The sequence below is a fragment of the Neomonachus schauinslandi genome, chromosome 13, assembly GCF_002201575.2.
Source record: "Neomonachus schauinslandi chromosome 13, ASM220157v2, whole genome shotgun sequence".
Taxonomy (NCBI): Eukaryota; Metazoa; Chordata; class Mammalia; order Carnivora; family Phocidae; genus Neomonachus; species Neomonachus schauinslandi.
The window spans coordinates 44,122,048-44,146,802 of NC_058415.1; the positions used below are offsets into that span (position 1 = coordinate 44,122,048).

The following is a 24,755-nucleotide window of genomic DNA, read 5'->3' on the forward strand; positions in this document are numbered from 1 at the left end:
GATTAAATTAATAAAATATTTCTGGTTCAGAGAAAAACCCTTGAGACCAGCTTTGATTCCATCAGCACAAGGTAAAGGACCCAAGTGGGGGAGGCAGCAGAGGGAGGGTTAAGGGGAATACTTAGCCAGTGATTAAATGTCATTTTCCTTGAGTCAAGCGATTCTCATTTTATTCAAGTGTCCTGGAAATGATGATGAAGACTATTTTTTTTTTCCATTTTGGGGAATTCTTTTTTGGCCAATGAATAACTCTCAATCATCTGCTTTTAAAAGTATTGTGCAATTTCTAAGTAACGATTTTTAAAAATCAGGCTGACACTGCCAACTCCCGCTGGCTGGGGTTTTCCGAATCACCTACAGAAAAACAGCTGCTCTGCAGAGAGCCTGTCTGGGAAACTGGCCTGTATATCCTGTGCCCCAAAGCATCCGTTTCCTCAAAGATGTATCCAGGGGGCTCAGCGTAGGAAGCCAGGCACCTGCCCATATCCTTGGGAGTATAACTGATGCTGTATGTGGTCTGGCCCTCCACAGGGATATTTCCTTGGGGGCCGGCCCAGGGAGGCTTACAACTTTTGGTATTGATGGGTGGGTGGGGCACATAGTGCGCCCGAGTCGTGGTCAGACAATCCAAGGGCTCGGTGGGAATGTTCAGCTGGGGAACAGGCTTGACTAGTTCTGGGCGCATGCCAGGCCACTGTTTATAGTCGTCCTTGGTGGTAGTGGAGCCTTCAAAGCGGCTGCCACCCTTCTTGACTGAGAGCACCGGTCGGCAGGACTGAGCTGGGGCACCCTTAGGGTATGTGTAATGGGCCTGCACTGTTGTCAGAAGGTCCATCTTTTCTTCAGGAGGGACATAGGTGACAGGAATTTTGGAGAACATCTGGGGCGTTGGCCAAGCTTGGTACTTATCTCGAAACTCAGTGGTGTTAGAGAAAGGTGTGTCTAAACCACAGGGTCTGGCTGCTGGTTTCAAGCTCTTGGCTGGCTCTCCCATCAGGCCCCGGTAGGATTCTTTGTGGGTGGTAAGACTTTCAAAGGGGATTTCACAGGGTCTGAACTTCTCTGCTTCATACACAAAGTGCTTCTCCATAGGGTGGGCCACGTAGCTCATCTTGTAGTTAGTCAGATCCTCCAGGGGTATGTTACAGAGCTTGGGCATGGCCAGAGGCTTACAGCTCATGGTGTTCACTTGGCCCTTTACAGAATAGTCATCCTGGTGTGTAGTTCTACTATCAAACCTGGTTGATGCTGGCCGGTAGTGGCGTTCTGGACGAAGAAGCTCTCGTCTTGGTTGGTTCCAGGGTAAGTAATCAGCTGAAAATAAAACAATAGTGGTAATTACTTTAAATCAAGTCCACTTAACCTACATGTATTCTAAAGGGCCCCAAAACCTTAAACCAGTCTCCAATGAGATCATCCTTGAGACAAAGGAAGAATAGAGTAGATCTCTTCCACTACCTCAACCAAGGGCTTAATATTTCAACTTTATGGTATTTACAAGTTACTATGGCAGAACAGATAAATTTACAGGAGTCTCATCATAACCCACAATGCTACATGCAGGGATTTTAGAGGGTCCACAGCTGTGGGAGGATCTAGGAATTTGATTCCAGCTGAGGAGTGCAACCACTGGTGTACCTTGATCCAAGAACAGTTCTGTTCCTCTATGGGGAAGGGGCCCTCTCTGAATCAGCACAGAGTGGGAAGATGAGCATGGTGAGACAGGCGAGTCACAACCCACTGCTGGTGGGCCACCAGCCAGACCAAGCAGATCTCCCTTCTCATCCATGCGGTGACCATGATTATATCCCTATAACCCACACATTTAATCCACATAAATCAAATATGCTGCCCCAAGGGAATAAAGGCATTGTATTGGTTGGAGAGAGAACAGCAGCTGCCGCATGCATAGAGTTTATCATGTGATAGGCAATATTCTAAATACTTTCTATATTAACTTATTTTATCTTCAGACAGGCCTAATCAGGTGGGTGCTTTCGATATGCCCATTTTATAGATGCAGAAAGAGAGGCACAGAGAACTTAGGGAACTTGCCCAAGGTCGCTTGGCTAGAAGTGAAAAAGCATGGCTGCAAATCCAGGTCCAGAATCCATGCACTGGACCTACTCCACTACCTGGTTCTGACAATCAAGGAACACTGACTATGTACCAGCTAACTGTGCTCAGGGATATCCATACATGACCTTGTTTCATCTTACAATAATCCTTTGTATGGTGTAATTATCTCTATTTTACCAATTTCCAAGATCAGGTCTCAGCCTAAGAAACTTTTCTAAAAGTCATATGGCTAGAGAATTAAGAGTTGGAATTTAAATCATACAGTTGACTCCACAAACTCATGCTCTTCCCACAGCCTCTATTACAGCTAGGAGCACAATATATCTAGAGAGAATGAAGGTTTAAGGAAAGACTAATGAAATATAATCAGAGAATATTGGCAGAAGAAGAAGAATTTCAGAACACTTGAAGAATGAAAATAGGCCAACCATATCTAGGGGATATCTGTCTCAAGAGGAACCTTTGCTGTGGGACTGGCATGGCCACGATAATACGAGGCCTGCACCTAAAGGAAATCTCCCCTAAAGATGGCCTCCGTGCATCCTGAGGAGCAAGTTTTGTCCTCAAATTGCACTATAGGATGCTTTTAAAGTAACTTCCCCACACAAATCCTAGGGGCAGCTTTGAAACTAAAAATCTAGGTGAGAGGAGCATCTAAGTGGCTCAGTTGGTTAAGCAACTGCCTGCAGCTCAGGTCATGATCCTGGAGTCCCGGGATCGAGTCCCACATCAGGCTCTCTGCTCAGCAGGGAGTCTGCTTCTCCCTCTGACTCTCCTGCTTCTCATGCTCTCTCTCTCTCATTCTCGCTCTCTCAAATAAATAAATACATAAATAAAATCTTTAAAAAAAAAATCTAGGTGAGAAAAATAGGATAGCAAACCATACCATTCAAACACCTTGATAATGCTTCCATTCTTTTCATATTACTGGGCTCACAGCCAAGTCCTACATTGCCCCCACTGTGTCCATCAATTACCAGATCTAAAGAAACCAATATGAAATCCTAGTGAACCCTCTGAATCCACAGGGAATTCTCCTGCTTACAGCTTTACAAAGAGTTAAGAACAAAAGCAGCTTCTCAGGAGCCTTGGTTATATACAGCCAATACCAGGGGAGTCCACAGGCACACTTTTTAAAAACACTTTTACTGAAATATAATCTGTATAACACAAAATGCACCATCTTACATCTTTTAATTATGCAATAACTTTTACAGAGCTGGGCAACCATCACCAAAATCCAGTTATAGAACATTTCTGCCCCAAAAATATTGATCAAGCCCATCTGCAATTTATCTTTACTCCCATTACCAGACAACCATTCTATCTGCTCTTGGTCTCTATAGATGTGCCTTTTCTGGACATTTTATATAAATAGAATTACATAACATATAGTGTTCTGCATTTGGCTTTTTTTCATGGAACATAATTGAGATTCATCCCTGTTGTAGCATGTATCTGTTCACTCCTTTTATTGCTGAATAGTATTACATTATATGGATATACCAAATTTTGTTTACCCATTCATCGACTGATGAATATTTGGGTTGTTTCTACTTGTTGGCTATTAGGAAAATTTCTGCTATGAACATTCATGGTCAAGTCTTTGTGTGGATATATATTTCACTTCTCTTAGGTAGATACCAAGAGCAGAATGGCTAGATTATATGGCAAATATATGTTTAACTTTTTAAGATAATACAAACTTTCCAAAGTAGATGTACCATTTTACATTCTCACCAGCAATTTGTGAAAGTTCTAATTCCTCCATACTTTCACCAACACTTTCTTTTAAATTATAGACACTATAGTAGGTGTTTAGTGGTATCCCATTGCAGTTTACATTTCCCCAATAGCTCGTGATGGCAATAAAAAGAAACATAGAGTTAAACAAAACGAGCAGACACAGGAATGTGTCCCAAATGAAAGAACTAGACAAAGCCACACACACAAAAAAAGAGCTAAACAAAACAGAGATAGGCAATATGCTAGATAGAGAATTAAAAGTAGAAGTCATAAAGATACTCAATGGACCCAAGAGAAGAGTTTTCAGTGAGAACTTCAACAAAGAGACAGGAAATATAAAAAAGAACCAGTCACAACGGAATACATAACTGAAATTAAAAATACACCACAAGGGAATCAACAGCAGATTAGAGGATGCAGAAGAATGGGTCAATAATCTGGAAGACAGGATAATGAAAGCAACCAAGGCAAAGAGAAAAGAGAATATTTAAAAATGAGGATAGGTTAAGGGATATCTGCAACATCATCAAGCATAATAACATTCACACTATAGAGGCCCCAGAAGAAAGAGACGTAAGAGGGCAGAAAACCTATTTGAAGAAATAATAGCTGAAAGTTTTCCTAATCTATGGAATGAAACAGACAGCCAAGATCCAGGAGGCACAGAGAGCCCCTAACAAGATGAACCAAGGAGATCCACACCTAGACATATAATAATTAAAAGTCACAAAGGTTAAGGATAAAGAGAGAATCTTAAGAGCAGGAGGAGAAAACAGTTACATACAAGGGAAACCCCATAAGGTTGTGAGCTGATATTTCAGCAGAAACTTTGCAGGCCAGACTGGCATGATATATTCAAGGTGCTGAAAGGAAAAAACCTACAACCAAGAACACTCTACCCAGCAAGGCTATCATTCAGAATTGGAGGAGAGAAAGAATTTCCCAAACAAACAAAAGTTAAGAATTCATCACCACTAAACTAGACTTACAAGAAATGTTAAAGTGACTTCTTTAAGTGGAAAGAAAGTCCCACAACTAGAAGAAAATTGTGAAAGGAAAAAATTTCACAAGTAAAAGGAAACATATAGTAAAGGTAGTAGATTAATCATTTATGATGCCAGTATGGAGGTTAAAACACAAAAGTAGGAAGACCAGTTATATCTACAAAAATTAGTCAAGGGATACACAAAAAGATGTAAAATATGACATCAGGTACACAAACTGTAGATGGGGAGGAAAAATTAGTGCTTTTAGAATGTATTTAACCTTAAGCAATCACCAACTTAAAATAGACCTATAGACTGCCATACACATAGGAGGTTGTATATGAACCCAATGGTAACCATAAACCAAAAACTTATAATACACAAAAAATAAAGAGAAAGGAAACCAAGCATAGTATTAAAGAAAGAAAGCCATCAAATCACAAGGGAAGAGAACAAACCACAAGAAAAGAAGGAACAGAGATAAACTAAAAAAACAACCAGAAAATAATTAACAAAATTGCACTAAGTAGAGTCCAGGACCACCACATGGATTCACAGGTGAATTCCACCAAACATTTAAAGAGTTAATACCTATTCTCCTCAAATTACTCCAAAAAAATAGAGAAAGGAAAGCTTCCAAATACATTCTATGAGGCATTACCCTGATACCAAAACCAGACAAAGACACTATGAAAAAAGAGAACTATGTGAATTGTGCAAGACTGTTGAATCACAGATCTGTACCTCTGAAACAAATAATACAATATATGTTAAAAAAAAAAAAGAAGAAGAAGAAGAAGATAGCCGGAGGGGAAGAATGAAGGGGGGGAAATCGGAGGGGGAGACGAACCATGAGAGATGATGGACTCTGAAAAACAAACTGAGGGTTCTAGAGGGGAGGGGGGTGGGAGGATGGATTAGCCTGGTGATGGGTATTAAAGAGGGCATGGTCACTGGGTGTTATACACATGGAGCACTGGGTGTTATACACAAACAATGAATCATGGAACACTACATCAAAAACTAATGATGTAATGTATGGTAATTAAATAACAATAAAAAATTTTTTAAATAAAATAATGAGGTTAAAAAAGAGAGAGAGAGAGAACTACAGGCCAATATCCCTGATGAACATAGGTACAAATATCCTCAACAAAATATTAGCAAACCACATTCAAAAATACATAAAAGGAGACTGATGAATCACAGACATGTACCCCTGAAACAAATAATACATTATGTTAATAAAAAAATTAAAAATAAAATAAAATAAAAAATCATAAAGTGGTGTTTTCAAAATTGGGAAAAAAAATACATAAAAGGATCATTCACCATGATCAACTGGGATTTATTCCAAGGATGCAAGGATGATTCAATATGCATAAATCAGTCAACATATGCACATCAACAAAAAGATTAAAAACCATATAATCATCTCAATAGATGTATAAAAAAAAGCATTTGACAAAATTCAATATCTATTCATGATTAAAAAACAACAAAGTGGGTTTAGAGGGAACACTCTTCAACATCATAAAAGCTATATACGAAAAACCCACAGTTAACATCATCCTCAATGATGAAAAACTGAGAGCTTTACCTCTAAGTTCAGAAACAAGATAAGGATATCCATTCTTTCCACTTTTATTGAACATAGTACTGCAAGCCCTAACCCCAGCAATCAGACATCCAAATCAAATTAGCAAGGAAGAAGTTGTCACTATTTCCAGGTGACATAATACTATACAGAGAAAACCCTAAAGATTCCACAAAAAGACTACTAGAATAAATGAGTACAGTTATAGGATACAAAATTAACGCACAGAAATCAGTTGTGTTTCTGTACAGTAGTAAGAAAGTAGCAAAAAGGGGCATCTGACTCAGTAAGTTAAGCATCTGCCTTTGGCTCAGGTCATGATCCCAGGGTCCTGGGATCGAGCCCCGCATCAGGCTCTCTGCTCAGCAGGGAGTCTGCTTCTCTCTCTCCCTCTGCCCCTCCCCACCACTCATTCTCTCGCTCATTCTCAAATAAATAAAAACTTTTTTTAAAAAAAGTAGCAAAAAGAAAAATTAAAACAATTTTATTTACAAGTGTGCCAAAAAGAATAAAATACCTAGAATAAACTTAACTAAGAAGACAAAAGACCTGTACTCTGAAAACTATAAAACACTGATGAAAGAAATTAATGACACAAGGGGAAAGATATTCCATGGACTGGAAGAATTAATATTGTTAAGATGTCTATATTACCCAAAGCAATCTACAGATTCAGTGTAATCCCTATCAAAATACCAATAGCATTTTTCACAGAACTAGAACAAATAATCCTACAATTTGTAGGCAACCACAATACAAACCCAAACAGCCAAAGCAATCTTGAGAAGGAACAGAGGTATCATAATCCCAGATTTTAAGATATACTACAAAGCTATAGTAATCAAAACAGTATGGTACTGGCACTAAAATAGACTCACAGATCAATGGACAGAATTCAGAGCCTAGAAATAGACATATACATATATGATCAATCAATCTATGACAAAGGAACCAAGAATATGCAATGGGAAAAAGACACTCTCTTCAATAAATGGTGCTGGAAAAACTGGATAGCTACATGCAAAACAATGAAACTAGACCACTTTCTTAAACCATATACAAAAATAAATCAAAATAGTTTAAAAACCAAAATGTGACATCTCAAACCATAAAACTTCTAAAATATAGGCAGTAACCTCTTGGACAAATTTAGGATGATTTTTCTGGATCTGTCTCCTCAAGCAAGGGAAACAAAATCAAAAAAACTATTGGGACTACATCAAACTAAAAAGCTTTTGTACAGCAAAGGAAACCATCAGTAAGAGGAAAAGGTGACATACTGAATGGGAGAAGATATTTGCAAATCATATATGATAAGGGACTATTATCCAAAATATATAAAGAACTCCTACAACTCAATAGCAAAAAAAACACAACTCAATTTTAAAGTGGGGAGAGGACCTTAACAGACATTTTTCCAAACAAGATATATAGATGGCCAGCAGACACATGAAAAGTTGCTCAACATCACTAATCATTAGGGAAATGCAAATTAAAACCATAATAAGATATTACCTCAGACCAGTCAGAATGGCTAGTATCAAAAATACAAGAAAAACCAAATGTTGGTGAGGATATAGAGAAAAGGGAGCCCTCATACACTGTTGGTGGGAACTTAACCAAGTTAAATAAATTGGTGCCGCCACTCTGGAAGACAGTATGGAAGTTCCTCAAAATTTTTTAAATAGAAATATCATATGATCCAATAATTCCACTACTGGGTATTTACCCAAAGAAAATAAAAACACTGGGGCACCTGGGTGGCTCAGTCAGTTAAGCATCTGCCTTCAGCTTGGGTTGTGATCCCAGGGTCCTAGGATCGAGCCCCACATCGGGCCCTCTGCTCAGTGGGGAGCCTACTTCTCCCTCTCCCTCCCTGCTCCCCCTGCTTGTGTTCTGTCAAATGAATAAATAAAATCTTTAAAAAAAAAGAAAAGAAAAACACTAATTTGAAAAGATATATGAATCTCTATGTTTATTGCAGCATTACTTACAATAGCCAAGATATGGAAGCAACCCAAGTGTCCACTTATAGATGAATGAATAAAGAAGATGTGTTACATGCATACAATGGAATATTACCCGTAAAAAGAATGAAATCTTACCATGCATAACAACATGGATTGACCTAGAGGATATTACACTAAGTGAAATAAGTCAGACAGAGAAAGACCAATACCATATGATTTTGCGTGTATGTGGAATCTAAAAAACAAAACGAACAACAACAACAAAAATCAGACTCTTAAATACAAAGAACTGGTGATTGCCAAAAGGGTAATGGAGGCTGGGCAAAATGGGTGAGGGAGACTAAGAAATACAAACTTGCATTTATAAGTCACAGGGATAAAAAGTATAGCGTAGGGAATAGAGTCCATAATGTGTAATATACTTACCATGATGAGCATTTTATAATGTATATAATTGTTGAATCACTATGTTATACACCTGAAACCAATTTATTATATGTTAACTATATATTTCAAATGACATTTTTAAAATTTTAAAAGTAACAAACAATGTTGAATATCTCTGCATGTGCTTATTAGCCATTCATATGTCCTTCTTTGGTAAAATGTCTTCTCAAGTCATTTGCCCATTTTTTTAATTGTCATCTTACTATTGAGTTATGAGTTATTTGCATATTCTGGATACAAGTCCTATACCAGATAAGTGTTTGTAAGTATTTTTTCCTATTTATTACTTATAGCCTCATTTTCTTAATGGTGTCTTTTGAAGCACACAGAAGTTTTATATTTTTTTAAGATGAAATTTTTTCCTATGTCTTAGTCTAAAAGGTTTATAGTTTTAGCTCTTACATCTAGGTCTCTGATCCTTTCTGATTTTTGAGTATGATGTGAGGTAAAGATCTAAGTTCATCTTTTTGTATGTGGATCTTCAATTTTTCCAGCATCATTTGATAAAATGACAAAATTTTAGCTATTCTGGTTTATTTCAATTTAATATATAAAATTTGGGATCAGCTTTCCAATTTCTGGGGGTAAAAAACAGTCTGTTGGGACTTTGATAGAAACAGCATTGAATCTTTAGATCAGTTTGGGAGCAACTCTATCTTAATAGTATTGGTTTGTTTTTTGGTTTTTTTCCATGGTCTTTTTATTTTTTTTTATTTTTTTATTACGTTAATAGTATTGTATCTTCTAACCCATGTACATGGATTGTCTCACCATCTATTTAGATATTTCTCTCAGCACTGTTTTCAAAGTTCAGTGTACAAGTCTTACACTTCTTTTTCAAAAATTATCCCAAATATTTTATTAATTTTGAAGCTATTAAAGAGAACTTTTTCTTAATTTCATTTTCAGATTGTCAATGTTAATATATAGAAATACACATTATATACACTTGGCTGAATTTATGTATTCATTCTAGTAGTTCTCTGTGAATTCCTTAGGATTATCTGCATACAGGATTATGTTGTCTGAGAATAAAGACCGTTTTGTGTCTTCCTAATTTAGATGCATTTTTTTTTTAATTCTTCTTGCACTATGTACTGGCTATAACCTGTGGTACAATGTTCAATGGAAGGTGAAGGAGCAGACATCTAGACTGGTTCCCAATCTTAGAGAGGAAAGCACTCAGTCTTTCTGCATTAAGTATGATACTAGCTATAGGGTTTTCTATGGATACCCTTTAGCAGGCTGAGGAAGTTTCCTTCTAATAGTAGCTTGTTGAGAGCTTTTATGGTTATCAGATATTGTCAAATGCTTTCTCTGTGTCTACTAATCATGTGGCTTTGTCTTTTACTTTATAAATGTGGTATATTAATTTATTTTCTGATGTTAAAACAACCTTGCATTCCTGATACAATCCTTGCAGTTTTATAATTATTGGTTGTTTTTTAAAATAGAAAAAAGTAGACATTTACCTACATAATTACCTTTACCAGTGCTTTTTATTTCCTTATGTGGATTTGTGTTACCATTTAGTATTAATCCAGCCCAAAGGACTTCCTTTTTATTTCCTGTAAGGCAATAAATAAGTCAGCTAGTCTATCTTGGCATGTCCTTATTTTCTCTTAATTTTTGAAACATAATCTTTTACAGTTATAGAATCCTTGGTTGACAGATTGTTCCCTTCTGTACTTTGACTAGGCCATCTTGCTGCCTTTAGTCCTCCACTGTTTCTGATGAAAACTTAGTTGTTCTTGTCATTTCCCTGTATGTGATAAGTATTTTTTTCTCTTTTGCTTCTTTCCAAATCTTTGGCCTTGGCTTCCAACAGTTTAACTATTATGTGACTAAGTATGGATCTCTGTTTATTCCATTTGGACTATGCTTCCTGGATATAGAGATTAATATTTCTTCTGCCTTTTTCTTCTTCTGGGGTTCCCATCATGAGTATGTTGTATAGTTGATGATATCCCACAGCTCTGAGTTTCTTTCTTAATTTTTTCCTGTTCTTCAGATTGGGTAATATTTATTGATTTATCCCCATTTTCACTGATTCTTTCTTCTGCCAGTTCAAATCTAGTGTTAAGTCCCTATAATTATTTTGTTATTCTCCTTTCAATTGCAGTGTTTTCATTTAATTTTTATGGCTTCCTTTTATTGGCATTCTCTGATAGGAAATTGTTGTAATATTTTTATTTCTTTAAACATGGTTTCCTGGAGTGCCTGGGTGGCTCAGTTGGTTAAGCATCCAACTCTTTTTTTTTTAAGATTTTATTTATTTATTTGAGCGAGAGAGACAGAGAGAGCATGAGCAGGAGGAGGAGCAGAGGAGGATGGAGAAGCAGACACCCCACTGAGCAGGGAGCCCAACACAAGGCTGGATCCCAGGACTCCAGGATCATGACCTGAGCCGAAGGCAGATGCTTGCTTAACTGACTGAGCCACCCAGGCACCCCTAAGCATCTAACTCTTGATTTCAGCTCAGGTCATGATCTCAGGGTCATGAGATCAAGCCCCACATTAGGCTCTGTGCTGTGTGTGGAGCCTGCTTAAGATTCTCTCTCCCTCTCTTCTGTCTCCCAACCCCACCCCCCACCCCTCCCCTCACTCTCGCACATTCATGCACATGGTCTCTCTCTCAAAAAATTAATAAGAAATAAAAATAAGCATTGTTTTCTGTTGTTCTTTGAACATATTTATAATAAGTACTTTGAAATAGTCTGCTAGGTCTAATATCTGGGCCTCTTCAGAGGTAGTTTTTATTTACTGCTTTGTTTCCCTATTCATGGATTACATTTCCCTGTTCCTTTTTATACCTTATAATTTTTTGCTAAGAACTCACCATTTCAGATAATATGCTAGTTCCCACCCCCACTGCAAGCTGTTTTTGCTGTTCAGTGACTTGCCTGCAGTAATTCTTATGGAGGCTTTTCTCCCCAGCAGTGTGTGACGATTGATGTTTTGCTTAGTTTCTTCTTTTAATTGTTTTTAAGCCAAGATTCCTGAAAGTCACCCTGTGATAGCATTGTTTAGTAATTAGGCAATGATTATCAAAAGTTATGCTTAAACACCTTAAGCCAGTAAGGCTTTCATCCCTTTGCTAATGAATGTGTTGTGGGTTAGGGAACAAAGTCAAAGATCAGACCATTTACAACTCTGCCTTGGCGTTTACTTTCTTCCAGGATTTCTCATGTCTCCTCTGTACCTGGACCAGGCATCATCTTCAACCAGGATGATGAGTAGATCATTAGCCCTGTCTCTTGTCTCTCTTGAGCCTGTTTACTACCTTGCCCATATGCAGTCTTCTAGGCCATAAGGAATATGTATGAGCTTATCAAGGCCTTTCCTATTCTCTGGATCTCCTTGTTAGATTTCTGGCTGGTCTGCTGCCTACCCCAACTAATTCTGCAGTGGTCTTCACTGAGTTTTTTGCTACTGAGATCACTATTGTTTTTATTGAAACCTCTGGGTATGTACGCTACTCCAAATCAAGTTAGCCCAGACTAGCAGCAGAGCTGCTGGTTTTCACAGCCCAGCCTACCCAGGCAGAACCACCACACAGATCAAACTTGGGAGGAGGGGTGATGGAATGAGTCCCAGGATAAAACGCCACAAACTCTGACTTTTTAATGGTTTAGCAATTTTTCTTGAATAAATGCTTCTCAGTTTGTTGTGTGCCTTTAGTTGATTTCCAGAGCCCTAAAATGGTTGGTTTTTATTGTTTTGTCCATTTTTGTTGCTTTTTAGGAAGAGGATTTACTGAGATCCTCACTCCACCCCTCCAGAAGTCCTGACATCCCCACCCCCAGGCACACTTTTAAGTTTATTTTAGGCCAGTAATACTACCAACTATTTATTTTAAATTGGCCTCATTTTAATTGAAAATCTAATCTTTCTCTGAGAGCCATTAATGGCTCTATCAGCATCTTGAAAGCATTAGGGGGCCTCAGAGGGAACCATCTAGCTGAATATAAACCACATGTTTCCCTTTCAGACTTCAGCCCTCACTAAAATGGGGGCATCTACCTGTAGATGCCTACACACTGCCTCAAGGTGCCTGGGGGTGGGTGGGACAGGACTTTTCTGGCCCTCTTCTGTGATGGATGAAGTGTTAAGAAAACAGGTTCCTAGGCTGAAAGTTGCCTCATGTGATTTCTGATACCCAACAATACAGTCAAAACCACATATTATCCAACCTCCTAACTTCCTTCACCCAACATGTATTATAAAAAAGCCTGCATAGGACCCTAAATACCTCAGAATATGTACATGACAAACTATGTACATGCCTGAAAAGCCATCAGTAAAGCCCTTCAGGGCCAGGGCGTCATGTGGGTAATTGGCAAGAATCTCTTTAGAAGGGATTCCATTCAATAATATGTCTTTAAAAAAAACTTAGCTAAACCTAAAGCTGAGCATCAAGTAATTACACTTTCAATCTTTCCAATTGCACAGTGTTTTGAAAATGTCAAAATTACAACCAAATGCTGCTGGAGCATATTTAGGGTGGTTTTCTGGACCCCACTAAAGGTGCTGACCATAATAGAAGAAAAAAGTTTGCATAGTTTTCCTGTAGAACTACAGTAAGTGGAACATAGAGACATAATATAGATGGCACTGGTTGAAATACACACATTTAATGACCTTGGACTTCGGTTTTTCTTCTCCTTTGGGAGGAGAATCAATGTATGTCCATAAAACCATGAAGGGTGCTATGGAAAAGACTTCCTAAGGAAGCAAATGTCCACAAGAGACAGACAAGTCATGGAAAGGTGATACACGAAGTGATAAGGCAAGGGTGTGGTCCTCTCACACAATGCGTGAGGTTTTGCAGGACTGACCCAAGGGGAAAGTAAATGTCCTGGGTCTTCCCTGAGCTTCACTCCTGCTTTTAGCCAGGACCCACAGAATAATAGGCTGGGTGGGGGTTTGCATAAATCTAATGCCAAACTGTGTCACCTGGAGCCTTGTAAACAATGGTCCAGACTATTCATTTATTTCCTCACTAAACATACCTTTGTTGTGCCATCCTCTGTGCTAAATGATGGGAATACATATGTTGGGCTATCAAGGCCCACTTTTGGAAGCCACTGTCTCATAGGGAAGTAATGCAACGAATAAACTATTTCTCACTCCCAGACCTCTCTCTGCACCTAGGGCAAAGTGGAAAGGGGGAATTGAGCTGAGCAGGCAGTTGTACTGAAGAGCCTCTACCTCCACCAAGACTCATAAATCAAGGGGACCCATAAGGAGCATGTGAAGGAAAGGAGTTTGTAGCTGGACATACCCTACCAGAGTCCCTGCTCCTTCTCCCATCAGCGATAAGGGCTCACTCTAGTTTTGTGCCTCCTTCCTACCTTTTTAGGGTCCATGGCACCCCTTTTCTTGCCTTCTGTAAACACTAGATGGAAAGGGAGATAAAGGAGTCCTGTAGAGGCCAGGTTGCACCTGGTTGTAATGACTCCTTTGTAAAGCATCTACTACAGTGCCTGCCTTATGGCTGGCAAAGAAAAAGACAGATCCCTGCCATCTTAGAGATTACAGCCTGGCCAAGGAGACAAATGTTAAGTAAAAAAAAAAAATTACACACTGAATTACAAAACCGAGGATTACAAGGCACTCTTAGGGCATCTAATAGGATGTATATAGTCTGGTATGGAGGAAGGTCTAGAAAGGCTTCAAAGGGTGTGATATTTCTGCTGAGCATTGAAGGAGGAGTGCTAGACAAAGGAAAGGTGGAGGGCTCTATAAAGAGGAAGTAGCATGTGCAACATGCCCTGAGACAGAAAAGAAATGCAGGAAAGGAACTGAAAGAAGGTCTTGTGGCCAGCGCAGAGGGGCACCGGGAGGAGGCACCAGAATCTGCAAGGTACCTGAGGAGATGGTAAAGATTTGGGATTTTATCCTAAGAACCACAGTATTTGAGGAGTTTAAACAGAGAAGGGGTCAGATCATATTGCCATTTTTAAAAGATCTCCCTGGTTCCTTTCTGTGGAAAATGGATAAAAGCAGACAAGATTGGAGACATGCTCAGGTATACACTCAGGTGTAGACATGGAGAAGGCAGGATTTGGGTTTTGCTGGCAGGTAGCAACAAAAGGACAGAAGAGAGAGAGAGTAAAAGATGGGCTGCAATGATATACCAGAGAATAGGCTACATGGGCCACAGACACAGGAGGGATTGATGTGGAGATGGAAGGTTGAGGCCCCAGTGGACAAGGGATCCCAATGAGGCCAAAAACTGTCTTGGTGGGAATAGTTAAGAGAGCAAGCTGGGAGCACTGGATATTGGGGTGCATAAAGGAGGAGCCATTTCAGGGTATGACAATGTCCAAAATGCAGCCTGGCAGAAGGTGACTATGGAAGAGAAAGATACTAAAGATGAGGTGGCAAAATGACAAGGGTCCGGGGTCTTGGAAGAAGCAGAGAAGCTCGGCCATGTGTGCTGTCTTTGAAATGATAGATTTAGAGTCCCTAGAAGGGCTTCAGGAGGATTCCTACATCCCCGCAAGCCTCCCTACCTCCACTTGCCTAAATGTCTGGCTTGACTAAATAAAAGCAACTATTAGCACAGTCATTTAGGGATCCACAAACATGTGACGTGAACAGTTGAACATATATTCCTAGGGCAACCATGTGCCCACGTGCATCAGAAGCAGAAGAGTTAAGGACTACAAACTGGCCTCCCTCCCCATGGTCTCAGCCTGTGGCTTGTGCCCCACAGAGTGACTGCCACACTGCTTTCACTGTCCCTACCATTCCATATCCCATCTCTCCTACAGGACTATCAAGTCACGGCAGATCATTATGCTTCCTAATACCATGCCTGGGATGTAACAGATGCTCAATAAAGAATGAACCAGGGCGCTTGGGTGGCTCAGTTGGTTAAGCATCTCACTCTTGGTTTCGGCTCGGGTCGTGATCTCATGGGTTGTGAGATGGAGCCCTATGTCAGATTCCCCACACAGCATGGAGTCTCTTGAGATTCTCTCCCTCTGCCCCTCCCCAAGCCCCTCTCTCAAATAAATACATAAATAAATCTTTTTTTAAAAGAATGAATCAATCCCTTTTATCTGAAGTACAAAACTAGTAAAACTAATTTATGGTGTTAAAAGTCAGCATAATGGTTTATCCTAGATGGGATCAGTGTCCTATTTCTTGATCAGGGCACTATTTACAGGAATGTGTTCACTCAAAGTTCATTGGCCTGTATAATTAAGATTTGTACGTTTTTCTGTATGTACATTAGGTTTCCATAATTTTTTAAATGGATGAATGAATCAATGACTCAATCAGCAATGGAACCTAACTTAAACTTGACTTAAACTTGAAACACTTCCCCAATGTAAAATTCTAACAGCAAGTTAAGGCAGGTTGGTACATCTTTTCTATAAAAGACCAGATATTAAATGTCTTGGGCCTTACAGGCCATAGAGTCTCCATCACAACCACTCGGATTCACTGCTCTAGCACAGAAGTAGCCACGGATAATGTGTAAACAAATGAATGTGGCCATGCTCCAACAAAATGTACTTATGAATGCCAAACTTTGAACATCACATAATTTTCACATTTCCTAAAATAATAGTCTGATTTTTTTTAATCATTCAAAAATTTAAAACCATTCTCAGCTCTCCAGCTCTACAAAAACAGGCTGCAGACCAGATTTGGCCCACAGGATGTAGTACACCCGACCCCTGCACTCTGAGGGTGTACCTGCAAAACCCATTTCTTAGCCTGCATACAGGCTCAGCCTATCATTCCCCAACCTGCCCCTCAAGCACTCTCCCACCTTTGTAAGTAGGCAGACACTCCATCTTGTCACCACATGGGTATTTACTGTCCCGAGGCTTGATGGGGTCCATTCGACAGACAGGGTAGGGGTTATAATCTTGTTTATACGTTGTGAGCAGATCCATGTTCTCTTCACTTCGGACGAACTGGTCGGGCTGGTAGAACTTCACTGGTAACACTTTGTGAGGCCCAAAATCTCTCCTGAAAGGAAAATAAGCATACACCATTGACCCAGGAGAAGGCTCATAAGGGTTTCCATTTAACCCAATTCTACAAATGTTTGCTGTGAAGTCATCTTCTACTCTATCCCCCTAACTGCTCTTCCTCTTCTGTTGCCCACTTTCCCAAAAGGCACCACCATTCCCCTCTCTCTCACCCAAGTCAGACCCCCAGATGCCCGCCTGGACCCACCCCAACACGGCTCCAGGTAATCACTCACCAAGGGCAGCCCCCCCCCCATCTCATTGGTTTGTCTTTCCCCCTTGGTTCAGACCCTGACCATTTCTCACTTGGCTCATGTGACAATTTACCACCTGGGCATGCTGCTGCATTTCCCACCACTTCTACATCAATCCCCATAGTGTGACCAGAGTAAACTCTCTGAAATGAGATCACAAAATGGGATCATTTCACTCCCCACCTGAAAACTCTTCCAGATGAAACCAGACTCTCTAGCATGGCATATAAGCTTTCCTGGATCTGCCTCTGCCTTCCTCCCCAGCCTCATCTCCCACCTCCACCCCTGGCCCACGCTCCACTCCAACCACACTGAACCACTCAGAAGGCCTCTCTTCTGTCCCTGCCCTCTCCACCTTCTTTCCCTCCAGTCACTTGACTGGCGAGCTAACTTTTATTTTTCAGGTACCACCCACGACCTCCTCTTCTGTGCTTTCAGTAGCTTCTCCTGCAGATACTGATCTCCTTCCTCTACTTGACCCTACAGAAAACCTAGAGGGCAGGGCGCCTGGGTGGCTCAGTTGGTTGAGCGACTGCCTTCGGCTCAGGTCATGATCCTGGAGTCCTGGGATCGAGTCCCGCATCGGGCTTCCTGCTCGGCGGGGAGTCTGCTTCTCCCTCTGACCCTCCTCCCTCTCCTGCTGTCTGTCTCTCATTCCCTCTCTCAAATAAATAAATAAAATCTTTAAAAAAAAAAAAAAAAGAAAACCTAGAGGGCAGAAAAGCACAATAAATGGAGACACAGAGTCTTTCATTTCTCAGCTCTCTGGCATCAGGGCTTCCATTATTTCAGGGAGTATGAAAACAATAGGTCAGAAAAAGCATGATGGTCTTCAACTAGATAGGAAGCACTCCCTTCCCAGAACATCCTACAGCTCCAGAGATGCCAGGATGCTAACTGCACCATCACCAGGAATGATCCTGGCAAAACCAGGGCTCAGCTTGGGCTCGCAATGTCTGCCAGGGCAGTCTTGACTCCCCACTGCTCAGTGCCAACTCTTTTAAGCAAACATTTCCCCCCAAGGGTTTCTGATTTACACAACAGCCTGTTTTTGCTTGGAACCCATTTATCCAACTGGACAAGTGGAAGTGAGATTTTCCCTGACGGTGCTTGCCAAAACAACCTCGCCAAGGGAAGGGGGAAGTTTCCGGACAGGAAAACATCAGGCCCAAATACCAATAAAACCTACTTCCTGGCCAAAATCTGGAGCAGCATTACTGAGCCATGCCTGAATAACAAAGGTAACATGCTCCACTGTAACCTGTCTTGCATGAATTATACACATGATTGTGAATAAACCCAAGCTGGGACCTGAAAGCGCTTGGTGGGATGGGAGGAGGGAGGTAGGAAGCAGGAGAATTGGTCTCTCTAGGGCTCTAAGGGGGAAATGGGAGATGCTTCAGTTGAACTCCCAGTACCTCCCTCTGCGTACATTTAAAAATATCTCTCAGCAGCAGTTATAGGGTCTTCAGCCTGGGCTCCCTTCCCAAGGGCCCCATGTTGGCAAATAGCAAGAGGAAGCAGAGTGACCTGATGCATCTGGAAGCTGACTCTGTATAAATTGGGGCTTATGGAGGGAACAGGCTAAACAAGAAGCCAAGGGTCAGTTCCATATTTCTACTCTCTTTAGTGTACAAGTACCTCATGCTGGTGTCTGTTTAATACTTAGCCAACTGCAGCAGGGAACGAGAAGTGGCGGCCCTAGGCTGCAGAGCTGCAAAATGGCCTTCAGCAGACAGTGTGCTTCCAAAGGGGAGGTGAGCTCTCCTCACTCCGAAAAGGGGTGGTGACAGCCTGAGACCACACATCCCCACATAAACCCATGTTTGTTGATGGCAACCCAAGGGGTCAGCCCTCTTCATTTGCAAGAAGGAGTAGCAAGAGATATCTAGGGCAAGCAAAGAAGAACAGAGCTGAATGTCCAAGCTGCCCATGGAGCACTCCCAACCCCAAAGCAGCCAGGAGTGATTTCCAGTCACAGGCCCGCCATGTTTTGGCACCCTTCACACAGAGACATCCTCTTCTGCCATTATTTTAGTTAGGGAACCAACTCCCCCCTCAGAGAGGCTGTCAGAACCTTCCTTCAAGGGCCACCAAGCTCAATGACAATGAAAACGTGCTTAATGCCTTTATTTCCTGCTGTTTCCACAGGAAAAGAACAGATAAATGCCAACCAAACTCACCAGCTCATGAGCTATCCTGAAGTTGGTTACTCAAAGACAAAAACTGATACAGCAAAATCCTTGCTCACCATATTTAGGGAATGAAAATGTTAACTGAATCTCCTTCTCTGGTACAAAATTCAAGTTTCTTTGTGAAAGTACACCTAGGGTTGTATTTACTGATCAGCTATAACTAAGCAAAGGATCTTTGCAGGAGTTGGGGGTGGGGGAGTGATCTACTTCTGAAGAGTGGCAAAGTTTTAAGTTTAAAGTGTAATTCACTTATACCCCGCCCAAAAGTATTTACTGTGGCTGAAGAGTGAATTTGATCAAGACTGGGGGTTATATGCAACTGATGAATAATTGAACATTACATCTGAAACTAATAATTTACTATATGGTGTCTAATTGAATTTAAATTTAAAAAAGAGTGAATTTGATCAGAATATATGTGTTTCCTCATTATGTTTTTACGTTGAGGACAGTCACTGAAATCTACCATTAACCACAACATAACTACATGTCCCCAGTCTCACATAATCTAACAGCTTTTAAGGTCATGTAAGAGAAAAGTATTTTCTTCTTCCCAGAAATTGCTCAAATTTAGTAAGAACACATCCCTTTCTGGGGCGCCTGGGTGGCTCAGTCGTTAAGCATCTGCCTTTGGCTCAGGTCGTGATCCCATCGGGCTCCTTGCTCATAGGGGAGCCTGCTTCTCCCTCTCCCACTCCCCCTGTTAGTGTTCCCTCTCTCGCTGTGTCTCTGTCAAATAAATAAATAAAATCTTTAAAAAAAAAAAAAAAGAACATCCCTTTCTTCCTGTGTTACATTCCCTACCTAGTGCCTGTGCCCCTTGAGACTATGAACCAAGAAAAAAATTGGTCAAAGATGTTAAGTCTTTTTTAGGTGCATAGCCATAAAAAATTATATAGTATGGAAGGCCAAGAGAGTTAAACTCCAAGTTAAGCAAAGGTTAAAGTGGCCCTGCTGGGACAATCATAACAACTTGACTTCCAATCGTTAGGCAAAGCTAAAGAAAGATGTTTGACCGGAGTCCGACAAAGGAAGAAATATCGTAAGGTCCAACAAGGGTCCTGAGCCTTGGCGATTTTCATTGTGATAAAGAAACCATGTAATACTTTTTTTTAACCTATTGATGTTTATCCCCAAAAACTTCAGTACTTGTTAGTGTGTCCAATTAATCAGTTAAATGGAACCCTTTTTTTTTTCATTTTTTTTTATTATGTTATGTTAGTCACCATATTGTACTGCATTATAAATGGAACCCATTTTAAAAAGAGTTGCTCCTCTTGCCCAAAGCCAATCTCTTCACCCTTATCCTAAATCCCCTGTTTCTCAGGAAGTGGTCCATATACTAGTATGTGAGTTAACCTTTTTCTCCTACCAGCTCCTTTCTCTCAGTAAACATTCTTCAGTTTTTCCCAACTTTAAAGGAAAAAAAATAAAGTGACACAACCCTCACTGGCATCCACTCCCCTACCCTCTCTCTTCCAGGAAGCGTTGACTACACAGAGACTTGCCTCCCTCGCCTCCCACTCACACTCCCCCCATCCAATCAGGTTCTGCTAACCCTTCGCTCTAACCCAGAACCCCCAAGTCCCACCAGGTTTCCAAATCCAGTCATTGCTCTTCAGACTGTTATCCTCCTGAACATCCTGTAAGCATCCATACTCTGACTCAACTTTTGAACACTCTCCCCTTGATTTCTGTGATTCTCCTCCTCATGATTTGTCCTTTCTCTCAATATCCACTACAGGGTTTGGCTCTTTGTCAGTTGATTTGATTTCACGCCTTCCACACATAATTCTAACATTTCCCAGGGTAAAAGGCAACCTCTAAGAAAACCATTATGTCATCACGGGCAGGCTGGGAGCCCAGCCCTGCACACTGAGATAGACCATGAGGCAGATTCACAGGGCTTGATTCATGCCCCTGATCCTGATAAGGACACACTGAGCCCTCCTTGCCTATGCTGTGACAGACAGGATTCTAAGGACCAGCCTCCAGGATTCAAGTTACACAGTATCTGTCTCCTGCCCTACTCTCTCATCTCCTCAATGCCCACAAAAGCTGAAGCTAACATCTGTCACCACTTCACATAGGCTCTGCACAAAAATATGAAGAACTAGCTGTGAGCACTAAAGAGCGACCAAGATAGGCATATTCTGGAGCAAAGCCAACAGGTAGAAGAACGGAATGGTACTGCATGAGCCTCTGTGTAAGTTTCCATTTTGTAGTGGGATCTTTGTTTTTCCCAAAGCTTCCAGTCTGAAGGCAGGCTCCAGTCTGCACCAAGCCAAGAAGCTGTAAGTAAACAGAAGACCTCCCATATTTGACTGAAGAACCAGAGGACCAAGTTTGAGGCAACCACAGGTGCTGGAAAGTAAGGAAGAAATCCTGGAAAGGAGAAAACCCAAGACAGGAAGCTCTGGCTTCTGTACATAAACTGGACCCAGGTCTCCTGCTGACTTCACAAGCAACCTCACTAAAGATAAAGAACTGAACTAATGGGGCGCCTGGGTGGCTCAGTCAGTTAAGTGTCCGACTCTTGATTTCAGCTCAGGTCATGATCTCAGGATCAAGAGATCGAGCCCCTCCTGCTTAAGATTCTCCCTCTCCTCGGCACAGTCGGGCCACTCCTCCTCCAGCAGGGACCCAACAAGAGGCAGATCCAAGGTGACTCCCCTTCCTCCCCTGGGAGGAGCGGCGCAGGAGTGCACCGCAGGGATCTGCTGGGTTTGGAGACTCCACCCGGGGTCGTGCACCAGAGATAGAAACGCTCAGTCACAGGCCAGGTGAGCACTGAGTACAGCCGGAGACCCGGGAGACAGGAGTGACTGACTGCTTTTCTCTGGGGGTGCACTGAGGAGTGGGGTCCCGAGTTCTTGGCTCCTCCCGGGCGGAGATTGGGAGGCCGCCATTTTCACTCTCCACCTCCAAAGCTGTACGGAAAGCTTGCAGGGAACAAAAGCTCCCAAGAGCAAACCCGAGCAGATTACTTAGCCTGGACTGGGCAAGGGCGGGGCAATTCTGCCTCCGGCAAAGACATTTGGGAACCACGGCTACAGGCCCCTCCCCCAGAAGATCAGCAAGAACAGCCAGCCAAGACCAAGTTTACCGATCAATGAGAATGGCGGAACTCCAGCGCTAGGGGAATACAGCACATAGAATCCATGGCTTTTTCCCCATGATTCTTTAGTATTTCAAAGTTAATTTTTTTAATTTTCTTTTCTTTCTTTTTCTTTTTTTTTGAAATTTTCTTTTTCCCTTTTTCAACCAATATCTTATCAATCCCTTTTTTAAAAAATCTGTTTCATTTTTCATTTTTAGAATCATATTCTATCCCTTCAGAGTAGTTAACCTTATTTTTGGTATATGTATATATATATATAGTTCTCTCTTTAAAATTTTGGGATACAGTTTCTTCTAACAGACCAAAATATACCCTAAATCTCTAGTGTATGGCTTTGTTCTAGTCACCTGCCTGATCACATTCTCTCCCTTTTTTTTTTTTTAAATCCTCTTCTGTTTTCAACCAACTTCTTATCAATACCTTTTATAAAATCTTTTATAATTTTCATCTTTACAGTCATATTCCATCCCTTCATCATATTAACCCTTATTTTTGTACATATATAAATTTTTCCTTCTTTAAAATTTTGGGAGGCACTTTCTTCTAACAGACCAAAATACACCCAAAATCTACTGTGTGGCACTGATCTATGAACCAGCCTGATCATATCTGATCATATTCTGTTTTTTTTATCTTTTTCTTTTTCTTTCTTCTTTCTTTCCCTTTCTTTTCCCCCGGTTTCAGGTTTCTTCTGATTTGTTTAGCATATATTTTTCTGGGGTCATTGTTACCCTGTTACCATTTTGTTCTCTCATTCATCTGTTCTCCTCTGGACAAAATTACAAGATGGAAAAAATCACCTCAAAAAAAAGAACAAGAGGCAGCACTGACTGCTAGGACATCTTACAGACATTCGTAAGATGTCTGAACTAGAGTTCAGAATGACAACTTTAAAGATATTAGCTGGGCTTGAAAAAAGCATGGAAGATATTAGAGAAACCCTTCCTGGAGAAATAAAAGAACTAAAATCTAACCAAGTCGAAATAAAAAAGACTATTAATGAGGTGCAATCAAAAATGGAGGCTCTACCAAGATGTCCATCAACAGATGAATGGATAAAGAAGATGTGGTATATATATATACAATGGAATATTATGCAGCCATCAAAAGGAATGAGATCTTGCCATTTGCAATGACGTGGATGGAACTGGAGGGTGTTATGCTGACAGAAATAAGTCAATCAGAGAAAGACATGTATCATATGACCTCACTAATATGAGGAATTCTTAATCTCAGGAAACAAACTGAGGGTTGCTGGAGTGGGGGGAGGGGTGGGAGGGATGGGGTGGCTGGGTGATAGACATTGGGGAGGGTATGTGCTATGGTGAGACTGTGAATTGTGCAAGACTGTTGAATCACAGATCTGTACCTCTGAAACAAATAATGCAATATATGTTAAGAAAAAAAAGAAGAAGATAGCAGGAGGAGAAGAATGAAGGGGGGGAATCGGAGGGGTAGACGAACCATGAGAGACGATGGACTCTGAAAAACAAACAGGGTTCTAGAGGGGAGGGGGGTGGGAGGATGGATTAGCCTGGTGATGGGTATTGAGGAGGGCACATTCTGCATGGAGCACTGGGTGTTTTACGCAAACAATGAATCATGGAACACTACATCAAAAACTAATGATGTAATGTATGGTGATTAACATAACAGAACTAAAAAAAAAAATTTCCTTCTGCTCCTCCCTGGTTGCGTGCTCTCAAAAAAAAAAAAAAAAAAAAAACCTGAACTGAGATTGGAGCTGTCACCCAAGACACAGAGTTTACATTTTGAATCAAATCAAATTACCTCCTATCTGCCTTAAAAAAAACAGTAATATTAATAAACTCTTTGTAGGAATATAAAAAAATATCCAGAGTCTTTACAATATAACTTTAACAATGTACAGGATCAATCTAAAATCACTGACATACATACAGGAAAATGTGACCCATTCTCAAGGAAAAAAAAAAAAAAAAGATAATCCTGAAGGTAACTTCAAGCAGACCCAGATATTACAATTAGCGAACAAAGATTTTTAAAGCAGCTATTCTAACTATGCTAAGTTATAAAAAGCAAATAAGGTCATAATAAAATGTAGGAAATTCTTAAGAGAAATAGAAATTATCTAAAAATAATCAAAGGTAACTTCTAAAACTGAAAAATACAATATCTGAAATAAGACAGTCACTGGATGGGCTTAATATCAAAATAGAGCTGGAGGAGAGACTCTGTGAACTTGAGGACAGATGAACAGAAACTACCAATTTGATAAACAGAAAAAAAGGACTGACAGAAAGAAATGAACAGAGTCTCAGAGACAGAAAAAGTACTTGAAGAAATAATGGTCAAGATGTTCCCAAATTTAATCAAAGACACACAAC

At 40.6% G+C, this 24,755-nt stretch overlaps 1 protein-coding gene across 1 annotated transcript in view; it reads right to left on the reverse strand.

Moving 5' to 3' along the window:
* Window positions 1-307: 307 nt before the first annotated feature.
* SAXO1 (stabilizer of axonemal microtubules 1) overlaps window positions 308-24,755 on the reverse strand; it is a 29,286-nt gene continuing 4,838 nt past the window's right edge. The window contains exons 3-4 of the mRNA XM_021682438.1: window positions 16,615-16,817; window positions 308-1,314 (exon numbers count right to left, since the gene is read on the reverse strand). Of these exons, the coding sequence (XP_021538113.1) occupies window positions 308-1,314; window positions 16,615-16,817 (1,210 nt within the window). The remainder of the gene's footprint in view (window positions 1,315-16,614; window positions 16,818-24,755) is intronic.